This window comes from Mustela nivalis (assembly GCF_964662115.1).
Source record: "Mustela nivalis genome assembly, contig: HAP1_SCAFFOLD_1951, whole genome shotgun sequence".
NCBI lineage: Eukaryota > Metazoa > Chordata > Mammalia > Carnivora > Mustelidae > Mustela > Mustela nivalis.
This window is the reverse complement of record NW_028134713.1, coordinates 25875-47702: the sequence shown is the minus strand read 5'-3', so window position 1 is coordinate 47702 and position 21828 is coordinate 25875. Positions and strand designations below refer to the sequence as shown.

General features: G+C 37.4%; 1 protein-coding gene across 1 annotated transcript in view; it reads right to left on the bottom strand.

Moving 5' to 3' along the window:
- Window positions 1-325: 325 nt before the first annotated feature.
- Window positions 326-21828, bottom strand: part of LOC309858164 (mitochondrial ribonuclease P catalytic subunit-like) — a 45112-nt gene continuing 23609 nt past the window's right edge. The window contains exon 3 of the mRNA XM_082750854.1: window positions 326-511. Coding sequence (XP_082606980.1) covers window positions 341-511 — 171 coding nt within the window. The 3' untranslated portion in view covers window positions 326-340. The remainder of the gene's footprint in view (window positions 512-21828) is intronic.

Below are 21828 nucleotides of genomic sequence, written 5' to 3'. Positions count from 1 at the left end.
AAAAAAATTATATATGGAAAAGGTCTGAAATGGCCCTTTATTAAGTAGACTTTTTTTTAAGAAGGCTCTACATCCAGCATGGAGCCCAACACAGAACTTGGAACTCATGACCCTGAGATCAAGACCTGAGTGAAATCAAGAGTCAGATACTTAATGAACTGAGCCACCCAGGTTCCCCTATTACTTGGACTTTTTAATCACTCTTGGCCAGTCTAGAAGAGCCACTTACTTGCCCGAGACGAAAACAGTGACTCTTAGATAAGGAGTTAGTTGCTGGGACACCTTCTGGAGCTTATTTTTAGAGGAAGGAAAAATGGGGAGTTAAAAAACCCAAGGAAGATCACAAACAAGTACGATAAATATTCCTAGAGATTTGGAATAACAATATAAAACCTGTACTTACAACTTGAGATTCACGAACTTTAGGAAATGTTTTGGCAACATTGAGCCCATCAATGACGATATCGAAAGGAGGGCAGCATTTTACAAAGCTCTGAAATCTCTTGAGTTCCTAAAAAAGAAAAGCCAGACAAAATATTAATAAGAATTTAGCAAGGACTTTATTATAAGCTCATTGTTATGACTTTTATTATTGTTCTGGTAAGTAAAAATACCCCTTAAAAATACAAACTCAAAAATAACTTTGAAATGAAATCTGAAAAGACCAGACTATGAGATGAAACTGCATGAAATTATTTGAAATGCTTCTTCACACTTCATACAGCACTTCCACATGCTAATTGCCTTTGATCCATAATCAGCTCTCGCCTGCTAAACTGACTCAACGTGGCATTCATGATGAAAATGAAATGTCAGAATCTATAACCTGCTCTTAAGCCAAGGAGATGTAAATCTCAAATATGCTAGCCTACCAGTGCAACAGTGTTGAAAGAACAAGGCTCTATAATAGCCCCTCTTTGGTCATCAAGACTATTTTGTTTACTTTTAGCTATTTTGAGGAGTTGAAATAGGCAACAAATATTTGTGGGGCATCTACTATGTGCCCAGCAGTTACTAAAGAGACAAAACTCTAATGGAGCCTGCATTTTAGTGGAAGAAGACACAAAATAAACCAAATAAATCAGTTAATAAATTATTTTAAATGTCAAGTGTGATGTGTACTATGGAGGAAAGAAAAGGAGAAGTGGGAGTTTCATCACTGGTAATGATAGTGTACTCTGTACTGGACTATCACATAACATAAATTCTATATGAAAAACAACTATTTGAAGGTATTAGAAAATGACCAAAAGCAGGCAGAAATTCAATGGAATGCAAAAGTTGAAAGACAGTGTGGCTCCCTGATAGTCCAACTGAGTCCCATCCAATAGCCAGCATCAACCATCAGCCCCATGAGGATGATGAAGAATTCAACACTTCAGCCCCCTTTTAATTAGAATGGTAGAATACCCTAGCAAGAGCCACACAACTAGAGTCTAGTCAAACTCAAGAACTATGAGATAATAAAAATAGTAAGCGTTTCTGTTTAAACCCACTGTATTTGGGTGGTTTGTTATCTACCTGTGGATGACTGTACCCGGTGAAATGTGCCTGTATATGGCTTTTTCCCAAAGGGAACTCTCCAGTTCGAATGGCTGGCAGAGGTGGCTGGAAATCAAGCAGAAAACTGCAGACTTACTGGTTTGAGAAATCAGAACACAGCATTTAGGTATGTCAGAGAGGCTGGGAAGTGAGAAAGTGGATGCTACAAAGGAGGGAATCACAAAAGTCTGCATAATTCTGCCCAAATCCTTGGCTAACTCTTATTTATACATGCATGGAGAAGACTCCATGGGCCCAGGAAAAGCAACCAATGAAACACTTAAAAGACTTGAGCAGAGATTTCAGTTACTATCCATTACGAAGATGACAGAGTTTGTAGTCAGTCTAACCAACTATAACACCCTGGCAAAGCAAAAAATTAATAACCTCTGGGAAAAGATAACAGAATCTTTAGCCTTTGCATTGTGTTCCCCACAATGTCCAATATACAATTAAAAGATTAATAAACAGGGGCACCTGGGTGGCTTAGATGGTTAAGTATCTGCCTTCAGCTCAGGTCATGATCTCTGAGACCTGGAATTGAGCCCCACGTCGGGTGCTCGCTTCGGCAGCACATATACTAAAATTGGAATGAGCCCCACATCGGGCCCCCTGCTCCGCAGGGAGTTTGCTTTTCCCTTTGCCTCTGCCTCTACCCTCCATAGCTGCCCATGTGCTTGAGCTCTCTCTCTCTCAAGTGAATTAAGAATATTTTTTAAATATTCCAGAAGAATTAGGAAAATATGATCATGGTCAAGAGAAAAAGAAGTGAACAGAAATCAAGCAAGGTCTGGATGCTAGTCAGCAGGCAAGAACTTTTTTAAAAAAATTAACATATAATGTATTATTTGCCCTAGGGGTACAGATCTGTGAAGCATCAGGCTTACACATTTCACAGCACTCACGATAGCACATACCCTCCCCAATGGCAGGCAAGAACTTTAAAGTAACTAGCTCTTCTAAATATATTCAAGAATTTAAAGGAAAATAAAATCAAAGAAGGGAAATAAATAATTATAATATAATCATAGTTATAATAAAATCAAAGAAGGGAAAACAGAAAAATGTAAACCATAAAAATGAACACTCTAGAACCCAAAGCATGTATGTGAAATAAAATATTCACAAGATGGATATTAATAGTAGATTAGGGATCGCAGAAATAAGAATCACTGAACATGAATCACAAAGCAACAGAAATTATATGACCTGAAGAAAAAAAGATTGAAAAAAAAAAAGATAAAGCCTTGGTAACCTACCTCTGCAATAATGTCAAACAGACTCACATGTGGGTAATTACAGTCTAGAAGGAGAGGATAGAAAAGAGAGTAGAAAAAAAATACTTGAATAAAAGGCCAAAACGTCCCCCAAGTTTGGTGACAAATGTAACTTACAGACCCAAGAAGCAGAGAAAACACAAAGCAGGGTGAATACTAAGAAACGCAAAGTAGAATAAATCATAGGTAAATAAAACATGCAGATGTGGTATGGGTAACAACAGCAGCACAAATGACAAGAAGTGGTAAATGGAATTCTACTGCTAGGTACTACTTCTTTTTTCTTTTCTTTTTTTTCTGTTCTTTTCTTTTTGCTAGGTACCTACATTTTATGTAAAATGCTATGATCTAAATTCTAAGTCAACTAGATTAAGTTAAGGGTTTTGTCATCTCAAGTCATACATTTAAAAAATAACAAAGAAAAGGTATAGATAAAAAGTGAATGGGGGGCACCTGGGTGGCTCAGTGGGTTAAAGCCTCTGCCTTCGGCTCAGGTCATGATCCCAGGGTCCTGGGATCGAGCTCGGCATCGGGCTCTCTGCTCAGCGGGGAGCCTGCTTCCTCCTCTCTCTCTGCCTGTCTGTCTGCCTCCTTGTGATCTCTGTCAAATAAATAAATAAAATCTAAAAAAAAAAAAAAAATTTTTTTTTTTGATTAGCCCAAAAGAACATGAAAGGAAGGACAAAAGGATAAAAAATATTTTGGATAAATAGGAAATAAATTACAAAATAAAAATATTTAAATTTTTAAAAAAATTTAAATTCAACCCTATCAAAAATGTTGTTTATAACAGACATAATATAAATATGAAGATATGGATAAACTGAAAATAAAAAGTAGGCGGAAAATATCATGTATCAGTAAGCTTAAGCAGGTTGCAGTGACAGAGGCGCCTGGGGGACTCAGTAGGTTAAGCATCTTCCTTCATTCCACTCAGGTCCTGGTTCTGTTCCTGGGATTGAGGACAGCCTTGGGCTCCCTGCTCAGTGGGAAGTCTGCTTCTCCTTCTCCCTCTGATCCTACTCCCTACTTGTGCGTGAGCGCTCTCTCTCTCTCTCCCCATCTCAAATAAATAAATAAAATCCCTTAAAGATAATAAAAGGACCAGTTGAATTGTTCCCACTTTTGGAAAATTAGGAATAAAGATAAATAAAAAAGACAGTTGCAGTGACATTAATGTTAGACAAAATGGATTTCAAGAAAAGGAGTATTGTAAAAAATAAAAAGGGAGACTCCTGTTCCTGCTCTCTCTAATAAATAAAATCTTAAAAAAAATAACCATTGATCAAAACATAAAGTGAACTCATATAACTCAACACCAAAACAATAATCCAATTTAAAAATGGGAAGAGAACCTGAATAAATATTTTCCCAAAGAAGACATACAAATCGCCAACAGACACATAAAAAAATGCTCTGTATCACTTATTATCAGGGAACTGTAAATCAAAACCACAGTGAGGTATCACCTCCAGCCTGTCAGAATGGCAAGTATCCAAAAAAAAAGAAAGAAAAAAAAGAAAGAAAAAAACCCCAAAAATCACAAATGATGGTGAGGATGTGAATAAAAGGGAACACTCATGTAATGCTGGTGGGAATGTAAATTGCTGCAGCCACTATGGAAAGGAGTATGGAGGTGACTCAAAAAATTAAAAATAGAAATATCATGTGATCTAGTAATTCCACTTCTGGGTATTCACCCAGAAAGAAAACAAAAAGCTGAATTTCAAAAGGATACATGCATCCCTGTTTACTGCAGCACTATTTACAATAGCCAAGACATGGAAACAACCTTAGTGTCCATCAGTAGATAAACAGCCTGCTGCTCCCCCTGCTGTGCTCTCACTCCCGCTCTTTCTGACAAATAAATAAAATCTTTAAAATTAATTAATTTAATTAAATAAGCACTGATCCATATGCATGCTTGCATTTCGCAGTCTGCCTGTCCCTCTCCTTCCCTGCGCTTGCAGCCACGCACACTCTCTCTCCCTTTCTTTCTTTCAAATAAATAAATAAATAAAATATTTTTTTCAAAAGCCACTGAGTAGACCATGCTGATAACGAATGACAGAGAAAGAGCTGACCTACTGTGACAGCATACTAACTACACATAGGAAAATATAAATCTGCAAGCGTAACCGTTTTAATGGAGGGTAAATTTAAGTAAGTATTTCTTTCTAGCACTGCTGCTAGATTGTATTTGATTACAGACTGTATAATGATCTGGGCAATGAAAATCCACCAATCTTGGATTAACAAAAGAAGTTCTTTTGGGAAAAAAATTTATTGATATATAATTCACATACCATACAATTCACTCATTTGAAGAATACAGTTTATAGGTTGGTGCTACATTACCGCAATCTAATTTTAGGATATTCTGGCTTTCCTACTAGATACTCCATACTCATTAGCAGTCAATCTCCATTTCTCTACCCTACTACATAGCAACCACTAAACTATCTTCTGTCTCTATAGATTCACTTATTCTGGACATATCATATAAACCAAATTACAGAAACATGTGGTCTTTTGTGATTGACATCTTTCACTCAACATAATGTTTTCAAAGTTTGTTAACATTATAACATAAATGAGTATTCCACTCTTTTTTATTGCTAAATAATATTCCATTGTATGGCTATACCACCTTTTATTTACCCATTCATTAGTTGATGGACATTTGGATTATTTCCACTTTTTGGCTATTAAGACTAAACACTACTATGAACATTTGTGTACAAGTCTTACATGGGAAACTGTCATGAGTTACAATATGTAGTAACAGTAACTCTAAGTTCAACTTTTTGAGCACCTACCAGACTATTTTCCAAAGTAGCTGCACCATTTTACATTTCCAAATGCAATGTATAAGGCTTCCGATTTCTCCACAGGCTCACCAATACCTGTTATTCCATGGGTTTTTTATTACAGTTATGCTTGTGGGTGTCAAATGGTACCTCATTGTGTTTTGATGTACGCTTCCCAAATGACTAATGATGTGGAGCTTTTTCTCAAGTACTCATTGGCCTAAAGGAAATTCTTCATTTTTGTAACATAATAGGCTTTATAAATTCAATATACAGTTGAATTTTAGAAATTCCATAACAGTCACAACTTCTATTGTTTTTACCCATTTTACACTTTTAAATTTAAATCTGAAAAGTGTTATTGCACAGGAATTATAAATACCATGACTTGCAACAGAGTTTGTTAACTCAAATGCCTATAGGGATTAGGCAAGATTTTATAGAAAAAGATCTTAAAGATTAACAAACTAGAGAATGTAGGTCTCTTATAAAGGGAGTAGCCCAGTTCTTAGTTCAGCTAATTGCTGCCAAACAAAAGTTAATACCCGGGTTTTAGAGTTAAAATTTTTCAAGGAAAATAACAAACCTGGAATTCTGAAGTATTATCAAATAATTTTTATAAAGAGTAAAATACAAAGATGAATCTTCAAACAAAAATATATGGATATGTTCCACCCATAGACCATAAGTTTGTAATACATTCACTTAGTCAAGCAATAGATTTTAATTAAACACCTACTCTGTGCCAGATAATGTTCTTACTCCTAGGAACAGAACTGTGAACACTTCATTGAGCTCAAGAAATTTACATATTAAGAACGACTGGGTGGCTCAGTCAGTTAAGCATCTGCCTTCAGTTCAGGCCTTGATCCCAGTGTCCTGGGATTGAGTCCCACACATCTGGCTCCTTGCTCAGTGGGGAGCCTGCTTTCTCCCTCTGACTGCTTATCCCTCTGCCTGCACTTCCTCTTTCTCTCTCTCCCTCTCTTTAAAAAAATTTACATATTAGTAGAGGAAACAAAACCAAGATAACAACTACATATTTAATTTTAGGTATGGAAAAAAAGTGCCTTGATGAAAAATTAATTGGGTTATGGTGTTAGCACCACTCTTCCTGGCCCCTCTCTAAGATATGGTGAAAAGAAATGGCCTTTCTAATGGGGTGACATTTAAACAAAGACTTGAATGAAGTGAAGGAGTCAATCATGCTTCTGAGGAAGAGCCTTTTAGGCAGAGGGAAAAACTGCCAAGGCCCTTAGCCAAACACCACAGAACTTTGCATGTTTGAGGATTAACAACTAGGCAATCTGAAAGCTGAAAGAATAAGTATAAAGTCTTTGTGTATTATGTTTTAAGTTTAAATTTTAAAAAGCCAGTTCTTGTTTTTTATTACCATATGGGAAAGAGTAAATAAATTTAAAACAATTCTGAAACAGCTAATCAAATGTCTTACATTGCCTATTTTATTCAACTTACTAGGAACAAAGAAGCAGAACTGGTATTTGTTGTTTTATAGTTGTTACCTAATCACAAATGAGTAGCAAAATGATCCAAATATGTGCAGCAAAAGAGAAATAAAAGAATGGAACAGCTAGGGCGCCTGGGTGGCTCAGTGGGTTAAGCCGCTGCCTTTGGCTCAGGTCATGATCTCAGAGTCCTGGGATCGAGTCCCGCATCGGGCTCTCTGCTCAGCAGAGAGCCTGCTTCCCTCTCTCTCTCTCTGCCTGCCTCTCCATCTACTTGTGATTTCTCTCTGTCAAATAAATAAATAAAATCTTAAAAAAAAAAAAAAAAAGAATGGAACAGCTTATGCCTTACACGTGACACATGAATTCTAGAGGTGACCCCAGCACTTGCCATCACAGAGCTGATCTCGTTAATTTTAAGTGACTCTCAAAACATACATAGCAGTAAAAATTGACTCTGCTATTTATTCCTCTTCCTACGCTATGGATGAGAAGGCAAAGAGGTTAATCTACTGATTTTTCTCAACAGGTGATATTTGAAAACATGCTAAAACTTCCTTTCCACCTTGCCACTTAGAAGAGGTTAAAACTCTTCCATTTTTTGGAATGATGGTCTGTGTTTATGATAGTTTACTTCTGAGACTGTGATACAAATCTCACCAGGAAATTCAAAACACATCTCTCTCATTTATTTTATTGAGTTAACATCCTACTCTAGAATGGCAACTAAGGGGAAACACAACTACAAAATGTATACTCAAAACTTTACATCATAAAAGAAACAGTGAACTTAACAAGTTAATTATATCCAACGCACCACAACAATCAGATTATATTTTCCAAAGATCAGAAGAAAGGGAGTATTAGAACAACTGGCTTTAGTCATAGCGGATATGGAAAAACAGGGGAATACCAGCTATTTTGGTGGCAAGCACTGCTCTTCACATGGGAACCACAATACAAAGTCCAGCTCTGCATCTAATGGCAACATTTCTATGTGCGCCTGCGTTGTACCATGAAATACAAATAAATTCTAAATTAAAAGAAACTAAAATGATTGCCTTAATGTAGCCAGAGAAAAATGAAATCATATGTCTAGAAAACACTGCTGCAATCAAACAACTAATAGTCTTAGAAAGCTTAGACTTACCTAATAGCAAGCCATGTTTTAGAAGATATTTTTCACTTAGTAGTTATAGCTATAATTTCCATAGTATACTATCTTATTTTTAAATACTTATAATCTTATCTGAATTTTCTGATTCCAGTAAGATGAAAACAAACCTTTCCTGCTGTGTCTAAATACAGTCTAAAAGGCTGTATAAATTGCAAAAAATTACCTATGAATGGATGAACTTGTGAGAAAGAAAGAAAGAAATCTCCCAGTGCCAGAGATGAGGCCAAATCTGAAAATCAGAACGGGAAGGATAAAGGTTGATGTTAATGTTGTCTAGAAGAGAAGAAAAGAAAGGGAATGGATGTTAGCAAACAGGAGCTTGGCTTTTGATATCCCCATGGGAGCTGGAGATATATCAAACCTCTCAATGAAGGGAAAAATTGCAAGTGAACTCCTGAATGAAAGAGGAACCTTTACAAATAGGAACACTGTCATCAAAACACGATACACCACCTTCTCTATCTCTACCAGGGATCTAAGTAGGGAAAAACAAATCCTTGAACAAAAACTTACTTCAGGCTTGTGTTTTAAATAGGCTGGAGTACAAATTTAGACAAACTATGTGATACAAAACTCATGATGCTCCACCAAGAAATCACACAAAAACTGGTTGTGAACCAGGGGTGCCTGGCTGGCTCAGTCGGTAGAGCATCTGACTATTGATCTTGGGGTCATGAGTTCAAGTCCCACGCTGGGTGTAGAGCTTACTTAAAACAACAACAACAAACACAAAACACAAAACTGGCTCTGATCCAGTAATATACCTTGGACACATGGCAGAAGCTAAGAGAAAACCTCTCCAGAGAGACACTATCAATAATCCAGACAAGAAAGGAATTCTCCCAGGAAAAGCAAGTCCCTCTAAAACTGAACTTATCAATTTAAAAAGCGTAAAACACAAGGGTAAACAATCTACCATGTGTGAGTCCTCTGACACAACAGAAGGATTAAATCCCAAAAAAGTCAGGATATAGAATAAAGAAATCTAAAAGGTAATAAAATTAGTTTTCATACTTAGTTTAAAACATAAAAAAAAAAAGAATCAAACCTGTAAGAAAAGAAATAGACCATGAAAGAATGAAGAAAAAAACTTGAAAGAGAACTTATAAAATTAAAATTTTAAAATAATGGAAACTAAATGGATGGGAAAAAATTCAAATGTCCATCAGGTGGTGAATAAACAAACTGTGAGGTTTGTTAAGGACAAAAAAAATTACAGATTAGATTCTATTTATATGAATCTTTTAGTAAAGGCAAAACTACAGAGACAGACAGCAATTCGGTGGTTGCTGGGGTTAGGTGTAGGAGCAGGGATTGTCCTCCAAAGGGTATGATGAAAGTTTGTGGAGTGAAAAAAGTATTCTAAAACTGAGTCATGTTGATAGCCACACAAGTTTATAAATTTACTCAGAACCATTGAACTGTACACTTAAAATGGTGAATTTTGTGGTCTGTAAATTATTGAAAAAATGGGGGGAAAACCTGTAAACAAATGGGTAGAAAGAACAGACACATCTGAGGTAAGAAGCAGTGAATTAGAAGACATATCTAAATGTGCTACCCAGAATGCAATTCAGAGATACAATGACATGAAACATATGAAAGAAAGAGTAAGAGACATGGAGGAGAGTGAAAGGGTCCCACAAAAGTCTAAAAGAATTTCAGGAGAAGCAGTACTTGGAAAATACAAGGGCTGAGAATTATTCAGAAGTGATTCAAGATATAAAACCTCAGATTCAGGAAGCTTAGTGAATCTCAAGCAGGAAAAATTAATACATTTATACACACACACACACCATAATGAAACAACAGAAATGAAAAAAAAAATGTTAAGAGCAATGAGGAGGACAAAGATGATCTATAGAACAAAACTTGAACCAAAGGGGTGCCTGGCTGGCTCACTTGGAGGAGCATGGGACTCTTGAACTCAGGGTCATGAGGTTCAAGCCCCACAGTGGGTATAGAGATTACTTAAATAAATAAAAAAACTTCAAACAAACAAAGAAACAAACAAACAAAGGGTGGGAAGCAAATGTCTCAACCATAACTAAAATAGAGACCAGAAGATATTGTGATACTATCTTCAAAGTGTTGAGGGAAAATATTAAATTCTATGCAATTAAACTATCATTCAAATAGACATTTACAAAGAATAAAAAACAGTTTACCACTCTCATCCTGTCATTGAAAGAATGTTATTCAGGAAGATGCCCAACAGGAAATTTGGGGTTTGGTGAGAATGTGAGGGCTGGAGGTATATGTATCTGTGAATCATTGGTGCACAGGCACTAGAGAAAACCAGAGTGGGTCAAATGGCCAGATAGAATGGGTGGTGCAGCAAAAGAAGAGGGAGGAAGTCCTCAGAAACAACAAAAACTCAGGGGATTGAGGATACATTTTATTATTGTTTATTATTGAGGACAAACTCAGTTGCATCTATGAAGAAAGAGCAATAAGCTTTAAGGAGAGAACTGCAAGAAATGCAAAGGGATCTGGCAAAAATAAAATAGAAATGCAGGGGCGCCTGGGTGGCTCAGTGGGGTAAGCCGCTGCCTTCGGCTCAGGTCATGATCCCAGGGTCCTGGAATCGAGTCCCGCATCCGGCTCTCTGCTCAGCAGGGAGCCTGCTTCTTCCTCTCTCTCTTTCAGCCTGCCTCTCTGCCTACTTGTGATCTCTGTCTGTCAAATAAATAAATAAAATCTAAAAAAAAAAAAAAAAAAAGAAATGCAAAAAAAAGAAAGAAAAGAAATTCAACAGCAGAATTTAAATCTCCAAAGCAGTAAAGATCAGAAGTAATTTACTAAAATATGTATTTGGTGAAATGCAGCACAAACGCTGAGAAATTCTACTAGAATGCGGCGAAAAAGAAGAGAGACTGCTAAGAGAAAACAAATTATAGATACAAAGGACAGAAAGTAGAGACAACTTAAGACACAGTGAGGAATAAACCAGAACAAAAAGATGAGAACTAATCATTTTTTAAAAATAAGCAACTTTCTTAATATTAAAAAAAAAAAATCTATGTCTTTCAAAGATTCATGAGACTGAAGGAAAACTTAATGAAAATATTCACCTAGTTCTCTTCTCACAAAATTTCAAATTTTGAGGTTAAAGAAAGAAATCCTACATACAGCAAGCCAAATAATAAACAGAAAGACTTTTATAGGGTTTTCCACGTACCATGTAGATCACAAAGTACAGAAAAACAAGAATTCTAAGTGCTTTTCATTTAACTCTCTCACTCCTAAAAATGATTAGGAACTGAACAGATTAGGAAACTAAAGCACAGAGAAGTTAAGCAGGTCACAGAATCAGTAAGTGGTGGACTTGGGATTTAAAACCTAGAAATCCATGCTCTCATGTGTGCCACTATACCTCAGAGCAATAAAAATCAAGCTAGGAACCACAAAAGCCAGAAGACAACAAAACAGCTATGTTTGAAGATAGTCCTCAGGTGGGCCTGAACCCCCAGGCACCAGCCCTGTGTCAGTTTTTCCTTCCTCCTGGACAGTACATACTAATAAATTATGGCCTATGCTTTTTCCAGTTTTATTGAGAAATGAGTGTCACACACCACTGTGTAACTTTTAGATCTACAGTATGACGGTTCAATTTACATATATTGTGAAATGACTGTGACACTAGGTTTAACTAACATCATTTCACATAGGTACAATAAAAGGAAAAAAGTTTTCTCCTTATGATGGGAACTCTTAAGATTACTCTCTTAACAAGTTCCCACAGATCCTACAGTAGTGTTAGCTACAGTCATCATGCTATATATTATATACTTAGTACTTATTTATCTTATAAAAGGAAGTTTATATCTTTTGACCATCTGCCTCCAATTCCCCTTCTCCCCACCTTCTGCCACTGGTAACCACAAGTCTGATCTCTTTCTTTGAGTCTGGTGGGTTTTCTTTATTTAGATTTCACATATATGTGAGATCATACAGTATTTGTCTTTGTCAGACTTATTTCATTTGGCATAATGTCTTCAAGGTCCATCCATGTTATTATAAATGGTAAAATTTCCTTGTTTTCTAATGATTGAATAATATTCCCATTGTATATATATGCCACAACTTCTCTATCCATTTATCTATCAATGGACACAAGTTGTTTCCCTGTGTTAGCTACTGTAAATAAAGCTATGAACATGGGGGTTTAGATATCTTTTTGAGCTAGTGTTTTCATTTCCTTTGGATATATTTCCAGAACTGGAACTGCTAGATCATATGGTAGTTCTATTTTTAATTTTTTGAGGAACCTCCATATTCCATACTGTTTCCCACACTGGCAGTGCCAATTTACGACCCCCCCAACAGTGCACAAGGGTCTTCTTTTCTCCATATCCACTCAAGCATTTGTTATCTCTTATCTTTTTGATGATGGCCATTCTAACTGGTATGAGGATATCTCATTGTGGTTTTAATTTGTATTTCCCAATGACTAGTGATACAGAGTATCTTTTCATGTACCTGTTGGCCATTCACAAATTTTCTTTGGAAAAATGTCTATTCAGATCCTTTGTTTACTTTTCATAAAATGATGAAAGAAATCTAAGATGATACAGATAAATGGAAAGGTATCCTGGGTTGGTAAATTAGAAGAATTAATATTGTTAAAATGTCAACACTATCAAAAAGCCATATGTAGATCCAATGCAATCCCTATCAAGTTTCCAAGTGCATTTTTAAAATAGAAACAGAAAAAAAAACACTCCTAAAATTTATATGGAACCACATAGACTCCAAATAATCAAAGAAATACTGACAAGGAAGAAGGAAGAACAAGGTAATGAAGGAGCAGGAGGCTGGCTGGGGACAAAGCCAAAGCTGGCACCTTGCACCCCCTCTCCACCTGCTCCCCTCAGTAATATGTGTGACATTCCTCAGGCACCCCTGACTGCCCTAAAAGAAAAACAAATAGTTAACTTGCAGAGATCACAATCCTGCAAGACATGAGTCTCCCTTGGTTTACAAATGTCCTAGAGATTTACAACAAAGAAGTTACCTTATCAATAGCCCAATTTCCAGAGGCACATAACTCAGTTCCTCAAGCCCTAACATCACCCTCCCCTCCATAAAAACTGAAGGAGGATGAGGCAGAAGGAAATGTAAATAAAATTAAATTTCTTCTAAACCCAAATCTCACTAACAAGGACGCTTGATAGCAAGAATGTGACATTCCACCAGGAAACTCCCAATTGTCTTCATGCTAGTGCCTCATTAAAGGGAAAAACGGCCTTGGCTTAATAATAACCAGGACTTCAATATCCTGACAGTTTCTTTATCCTGATAGCCCTTCTGAATATCCCCTTTGTCCTCACCTACCCTATATATACCTGTGTATATAATCAGCCACTCCTCACATCCCCAAGGCAGCAGCTCTTTCTGCCCATGGGTCCTGTCCCCGTGCTTTAATAAACCACCATTTTGCACCAAAGATGTCTCAAGAATTCTCTCTTGGTCATCGGCTCCGGACCTTACCCCACTGAACCTCACCTAGGTTCTAGAACTTCATCAAAAGGATCATACTTCCTGGTTTCAAGATATATTATAAAGCTATAGTAATTAAAACCACGTAGTGTTGGCATAAAAACAGACAAACAGACCAATGAAACAGAATGGGGAGCCCAGAAATAAACCCAACCATATATAGTCAACTAATATTTAACAAGGGACTCAAGAATACTCAATGGAGAAAAGACAGCCTCTTCAATAAATGGTGCTGGGAGGGGTACATGGATGCCAGAGCCGGTTAAGCATTGACACTTGGTTTCAGCTCAGGTCATGATCTCAGGGGTGAGATCAAGGGCAATGTCCAGCTCCATACTCAGCATGGAATCTGCTTAAAGACTCTCTCTCCCTCTCCCTTTCTTCCCTGCTCACTCTCTCTCTCTAAAATAAAGAAATCTTTATAAATAAATAAATAAATAAATGGTGCTGGGAACACTGGATATTCACATGTAAAAAAATGAAACTTGACCCCTATCTTATACCACTCACAAAAATTAATTCAAACTGGATTAAAGGCTTAGAAGTAAATCCTAAAATCATGAAACTCCTAGAAGAAAATAGGAAAAAAGCTCCTTGACATGGGTATTAATAATAATTTTTTGAAAATCATATCTAAAGCAAAAAATATAACAATATATGCCACATCGTCTTTATCCATTCATCAACTGGGCTACTTCCATATCTTGACTATTGTAAATACTGTTGCAGTAAACATAAGGGAGCATCCATCTGAATTAGTGTTTTTCTATTCTTTGGGTAAATACCCAGTAGTGTGATATCTAGATCATAGGTTAGTTCGTTATTAACTTTTTTTTTTAAAAGATTTTATTTATTTATTTGACAGAGAGAGATTACATGTAGGCAGAGAGGCAGGCAGAGAGAAAGAGAGCTCTGCTCAGCAGGGAGCCTGATGTGGGACTCGATCCCAGGACCCTGGGATCATGACCTGAGCTGAAGGCAGTGGCTTAACCCACTGAGCCACCCAGGCGCCCTCGTTATTAACTTTTTGATGAGCCTCCATCCTGTTTTCCACAGTGGCTATACCAGTTTGCATTCAAAAGCCTATGCTCTGCAACCCTCAGTTTGTTTTGTGAGATTAAGAGTCACTTATGGTTTGTCTCCCTCCCAATTCCATCTTGTTTCATTGATTCTTCTTCTACCCACTTAAGCCCCACATAGACCTGTACCCCTGGGGATAAAAATGTATGTTTATAAAAAATAAAAAATTAAAAAAAAAAAAAAAGCCTATGCTCTGATGCAAGGCACACCAGTCAACACTATTGACCTCCCCCCTAACGTATTTACAAACAATGGGAAAGAAATGCAAATCCCGGAACGCCTGGGTGGCTCAGTTGGTTAAGCTGCTGCCTTCGGCTCAGGTCATGATCCTGGGGTCCTGGGATCGAGTCCCGCATCGGGCTCCTTGCTCGGTAGGGAGCCTGCTTCTCTTGCTGCCTCTGCCTGCTTGTGTGTACTCTCTCTCTCTGGCAAATAAATAAAATCTTAAAAAAAAAAAAAAAAAAGAAATGCAAATCCCTTTTCTGAGTTCTTTTATAGAGAAATCATACTTGCCTTGAAGTAGTCTTTTTTCCTTATTTAGGCTGAGATATTCCTCCTTCTCCTCCTCCCTACCCCAAAAATGACTACTCATAGACTAATGAGATTTCACCTGCATAGAGAAGTCTAATGGAGTATTTTTCAACTGTAGGTCACAACCCAGTACTGGGTTATGAAATCAATTTAATAGGTTGCAACCAGCATTTGGGGAGGAAAGTAAACAATTAAAATAGAATATAACACATGCAAACAGATTTACAAGTAGAGTCTTCTAAAAGACAGATTTACAAGTATATTTTTCTTTCTTGCAAGAAGCAAGAAATTTTCAGGAAAAAAAATACAAGTGGTTTTGAAACCTATGAAAAGATGCTTGACTCGTTTAAAAAAATGTAAGTTAATCCTATACTGAGATCTATTTTTCACTTCAGAGAGGCAAAAATCAAAATGTTTGATGACACTGAAACACAAAGGTGTGGAGGAACAAGAATTCTCATACTTTCCTGATCAATGTGAATGTATACTGATAAATTTCCATGGCAGCCAATCAAAACTGATACATTTTCACTGCCCTAACAATCCCATTTGCAGAAATCTGTTACAGCTGTCTTGGTGTATGTGAGAAATTACAAATGTGCAAGGAGATTCACTGTGGCATGTTCGCAATAGTAAGACTCAGTTTAGGCAACCCAAATATCCTTTTATAGAAAACCGATTAAGTAAATTACAGTCATTCTGTTAACTCCATGAAAAGGGAAGTGATTAAAATCTAAGAGAGCTGAAAGCTATCAAACAGAGGGGACCAGAGAGGAGGCAAACCATAAGAGACTCTTAATCTCAGGAAACAAACTGAGGGTTGCTTGAGGTGGGGGCAGGGATGGGGTGGCTGGGTGATGGACACCGGGGAGGGTATGTGCTTTGGTAGTGCTGTGAATTGTGTAAAACTGATGAATCACTGACCTGTACCCCTGAAACAAAGAATATATTATATGTTAATTTTTTTTAAGTTAAAAAAAAAAAAAAACCACTAAGGAAAAGAAAAAAAACTTCATTTAAAAATGTTTGTGCGTGGGTGGTCACATTTATGTATCAAAGATGTGTACCTTCAGACTTTTATATCAAAACAAAAAGAAAAGCTTTTAAACAAAAGCAAAAACAAAAAAACAAAACAAAAAAATGGATGGGAGAACAAGAAGGGATACAAGTAGGGAAGGAATGTGTTTTGTTTTGCAGAATCAATAGTTCCAGCCGAGGAGACACTCATTAGGTGTTCTACCTGATAGCCCCTTTCTGTGTCTGGCCTGATATAGCCCCTTACATGTTAGTCGGTTTGAACTGGACTGGAGTTGAGAACCTGTGCAGGGACTCCTGGGAGCTGACCTGAAGTTACCTTTAGCTCATTAGAATACTAAGATCTCCTCCTATGGGCAGAGTTTTCTGCCTGTTTTTGAATATACAATGTATATTCACATGCCAGGCATGAGCAATTGAACAAGTTGTCTGTAAACTCCCTGCCCCGCCCCCAATACACTGAATAAAAGCTTCCTGTAGCAACCCCACAGAGAGGTAGTGCTTTTAAAGCTATCTCCCTGTCTCCTTACTTGCAACAAGTAGTAAAAAGTCCTTTGCTGTCCACATTTACCTTGGGTTGTGTTCAAGGCGTGTTCTCCAGCAGCTAAGTATATTTACAAGTAGATTCGTCTACTAAATATCCCAGAAAAATGGTATTTACTCACAAGTTTAAAGTTATTTCCTGCATGGACTTTGAGGAAATAGATCTTGTTCAGTTAAAAATAGTTAGAAATTATATTTTTAGGCAGAACAAAAAGCCATATTCTTTTTAATCCCACTCTTTCTGTTCCCATCCTACCCTGACTTACAAAGAAGGGCTAAAAGAAAGGCAAAAAGGCAATACATTTCTTTTAAGGCAATACATCTTTTAATTGCAGAATCTTGCTCCCAAATTAGAAAGGAACACATTACACAAGGAAAGGCGATAAACATGGCTCCCAGAAATGCTATTAACCACGTTTCGTTTGTTTGTTTGTTTTTTAATTCTGCTTTCAGTTAAAGGAGTTCATCCACGCTTACACGTTCTGGAAATCCCCTCTGCTTTACACACAACCAGGAACCAGCTCTAAAGCATAAACACTGTGCTAAACTTCCCTCCTTCCTTGGAAGCAAACACACAGAAAATTTAAGTCCTTTCACTGGATGATCCCAAACCAAAACAAAATAAAAATATGCAGAGCTGAAACCCAGTGGAAAAACGCCCTCCCCCCCAAATCATTAAGTAAACACTTTTCAAATAAGGGAGAGAAAAGTTTTGAAGAAAAATTTAGTATGACACATAGAACCTGAAGCCCTCAAGAAGAATTCCCAGAGAAAAGCAATTACAGAGCATCGTCCAAGGCTCATTTTCAGAGTCTTTATAGATTTTTCATTGTCCACCCTAAAAAAATAAACTCAAAATGTTTCCTTTAACAGTAACTTTGGATACTGTATCATTATTATCCTTCTCAGATACAAGCACAAGCCCTCAGAGGAGCTGTGAATGTGCTAAAGGAGTGTGAACTAGCCATAAGTCTATCTGGATTTGCATCTTCTCTGCCAGAAGAAGAGAAGATGCCTCTTAACGACTTTGGTCACTTTTCTAAGCCTCAAGGTTCCTCTGGTATAAAGTGGGGCCACCTACCTGCTTCAAAGGGTTACCGTAAAGACTCGATAAAATTAAATGATTTGATTAGCATTTGAAAAGCATCTAACGTGTGCCTTAGGTAAGTAGTAATAACAGCACAAGTTTTATCAGCAGTTTGTCACTATTTATAACTCTTTGGGCTATAAAGGAAAATAACTTTCCCTGCTCCGGTGGTAGGATAGATGGATCCCTGTAGGTACCAATAACCTGCCTCCATGTGTGTAAGAAAAGCATGTCTATACTTCATTTTTTCCCAGGTGTTCCAATTCAAGGGCCAAAGAAACCATACAGCTCATCCCCTTCAGAAGGGCTCTGGACTGAGACTAGATCCACTGCCCAAGCACTACACAGGCACAGATGATTCATAAATCAAGTCTTTTCCACTAGGACTGCCTGTTATGCTTCCTTGAAAACTACTTTATGCTTTACAATGGGCATATACCTTCTGATTCTGTCCTCCAAACAATGCTGTGAGGAAACTGAGATACACTGGGAAACCAAGTTAATGACCACATAAAAAACACAGAACCTCTATTTCTAACTCCTACTTAACTCATTACTTTACTGAACCGAATAAGCTTTTGTTTATAAACCAGAAACAACATTGTATGTGCAAAACCCATCAAAGGTTAACATATTCTCACTAGCATCGAGGCAGAATTTGCTGTCATCTATACTCATTTTTTTAAATTTTTTATTTTTTATAAACATATATTTTTATCCCCAGGGGTACAGGTCTGTGAATCACCAGGTTTACACACTTTACAGCACTCACCAAAGCACATACCCTCCCCAATGTCCATAATCCCACCCCCTTCTCCCAAACCCCCTCCCCCCCGTCTATACTTATTTTTATTGTTAATTACAAAAGAAAATGGTCTGGGTTATCATTTTGTCCTCTTTTTTCTTTTTTTAAAATTTTATTTATTTATTTATTTATTTAACAGAAAGACACAGCGAGAGAGGGAATGCAGAGGGAATGCGAGCTGGGGGAGTGGGAGGGGGAGAAGCAGGTTTCCTGCCAAGCAGGGAGCCTGATGTGGGGCTCAATTCCAGGACCCTGGGATCATGACCAGAGCCGAAGGCAGATGCATAATGACTAAGCCACCCAGGCACCGCTTTTTGTTCTCTTTCAATGAAAAAAAAAAAAAAAAAAAAAAAAATCAAGAATAGAAAAGGGAGAATAGAGAAGGGAAATTTTTCAGTTCCTGGAATTTCTAGTGTCTGAGTAAACAATCCTAAATCTGACTATAACAAAGTAAGCATATGGTCAAGCCTTGTGCATCACAGTAATAAAAAGTAGCCTCCTAAAGCTGTCTACACGGAAGGCAGAAAGGAACTGGGAAGTGGTTTCATTCTGAAAGAAATTCAAAAGATGAAAGAGTCAAAAGTAAATTGGAGAGGCAAGAATACACAGGCAGACATCTTGGGGCTATCCCAGGAACAGTCATAAGCTCAAATGACGTGGTTTGTATATCTCATCAGCAGTTTTCTCTCCCATGTCCAACTTATACAAATATTGAATAACTTAAGAACAACGTACAACTGGAAGATGAGTCATTCCACCAGTAAGCAACGAGATTAAGGGGAAATTCTATTTTCCTGTGAACCCTGACACAGTTTGCTTGGCACTGTTTGCATCTATTTGCCTTAGCCCTGTTAGCAACAACTGCTAATCCATGCTGGCACACTTCTTCTGCTACCATTAATCAAGCAAGTAATAGCAAGGTAGGTGTTAAGCACTCTTCCACCCCCCCCCAAAAAATACATCAAACTAATAAGTAGAATTACTAGTAAGTGTAAATGGCGTGTATAATTGAATCCAAAGAGCTAAGTGTGAATCCTGACTTCATGACTTAAACAGTGTGGCTTTCATAAGTTACTGAAAATTATTATTGTAAAGATTAAGCAATATAATTAAGTACAGGGTAGCTATCACATAAGAAATATAAACACTGAAAAAAGAAATATAAATACTGTATGATAATGTATAATACTATACAAAATTTCCGTAAAGATTAAGCAATATAATTAAATACATGGTAGCTATCACATAAGAAATATAAACATTGAAAAAAAAGAAATATAACCACTGGATGATAATGTATAAAAACAATATTTCCTGCATGCCTCCTTGATGCCAAGCCTCATGGAGAATACAAAGAAGGGTTCCCTGTCCTTCAAAGAGCTTGTAAGGTGGATGACGAGACATCAGATACCAATGTGAAAACCTAAGCACTAAAACAAGAACAGACGGTATAGGGTAAATAGCCAAGTGCGTGCCAGGGTTCAGAAATGCTCCAAGTTCCAAAGAAGAAAAGGTCCGTGCAGATTAGAGAGGCCTTCATGGCAGAGAAAGGACTTGAGACAAGCCTTGAAGAAAAAAAAAAAAATGTGAAGACAAGTGTACATTTTAGAGGAGAAGAAAAAGCAGAGGAACAGAAAGGGCAAAGCAGGCCAGAGTCAGTGAGCCATCAGCTCTAGGTGCACTGTCTGCCTGTGGAGGAGAATGGTAAGAGATGAGGCTTTAAAAGTGGGCTGCGGCCAAAGAAGGAGTTACTTTTAGGGTAGGAATGGGAAATGCCACAAGGGTTTCAGGCAAGGGAAAAATGTAATCAAAATCTGTTCTGAGAAAACTGATCTGGCAATAGTGTGAAAGTATGATGGCAGGAGAGTGTCGACACAAGAAAAACACCAGAAGGTAACAATGGAAGCTGAGGTTGAGAAAGGATCTAGTGGAGGGATGAGAGCTGTGGGAATAGAACAGCAGAGGCAGATAAGAGAAATACTGCCCAAGAGGATCTGTGACTGATCAGACACAAAGGAGAAGAGAGGAATCAAAAACAGTTCTAGTCTCTTCAGTCTGGGTGGCAAAGAGCAAAGTCACAAAAAGAAACTCAATGGTGTGTGATCAGAAGCCAAAACGGAAGGAGCATTTGTGAAGAATTTGATTTGTGACACACTGAATTTGAGTCCATAATGGCATAATCACATATAAATGTCACACAGACAGGTGATTACACTGACCTGGCATTCGAAAGAATAGTGAGGATTAAAGAACACAATTTGGGAGTCACTGGGACAAAGGAGCACTGCAGCTGAAGGGGAAAGAAAAAAAAAAACACCTCTGGGACTCCATAAAGACTTTGGGTCTTTTTCCAGGAGAAAAATGCATTCCACTGCAGGGAAATGGGTTTTCTCCTCCAGGGAGGAGAGGACATGGGAGTCCAAGAGCCCAATATTCCTAAAAGTCTTCTTAAAGGAGGCATCTAGATAGTGGCGTTAAGTCTTTGTAAACAGTGGTATCAGCCTAATACAAAAAATCTGTAATGCAATGTGAACTAAGATAGGGAGATCCTACCTTGAATGGCCATTGTCACTGGCTGCTCAACCCACTATGGACTCCAGTGACGGAGGTAAAGTCTGTTGAAATACCCTGCACCTGTTTCTTCTATATTTAGCCATTTTCAGATAAATGTTGATGCCCTTAGCTATAGGAAATTTAATCTAATTTTATTCTGGATAGATGTGTGGTATCTACCTACCAATCCAAAACCCATCTGAAACACTGCACACATATTTACACAAAATTCTACTGAAGCTTCTGGGAGTTCAGAATCTCATGGAACAGAACCTAAAAACCATCAGAGTTAATTACAAAACAAGAGAGAAGAGTTATGACATCTTCCTCTCCCCTCAAAACCTACTATCATTCCTTTACTTTATAAAGGTATTCTACTTTAAAACTTTTATTTTAATACAATAATGTTAAATTAAAAGT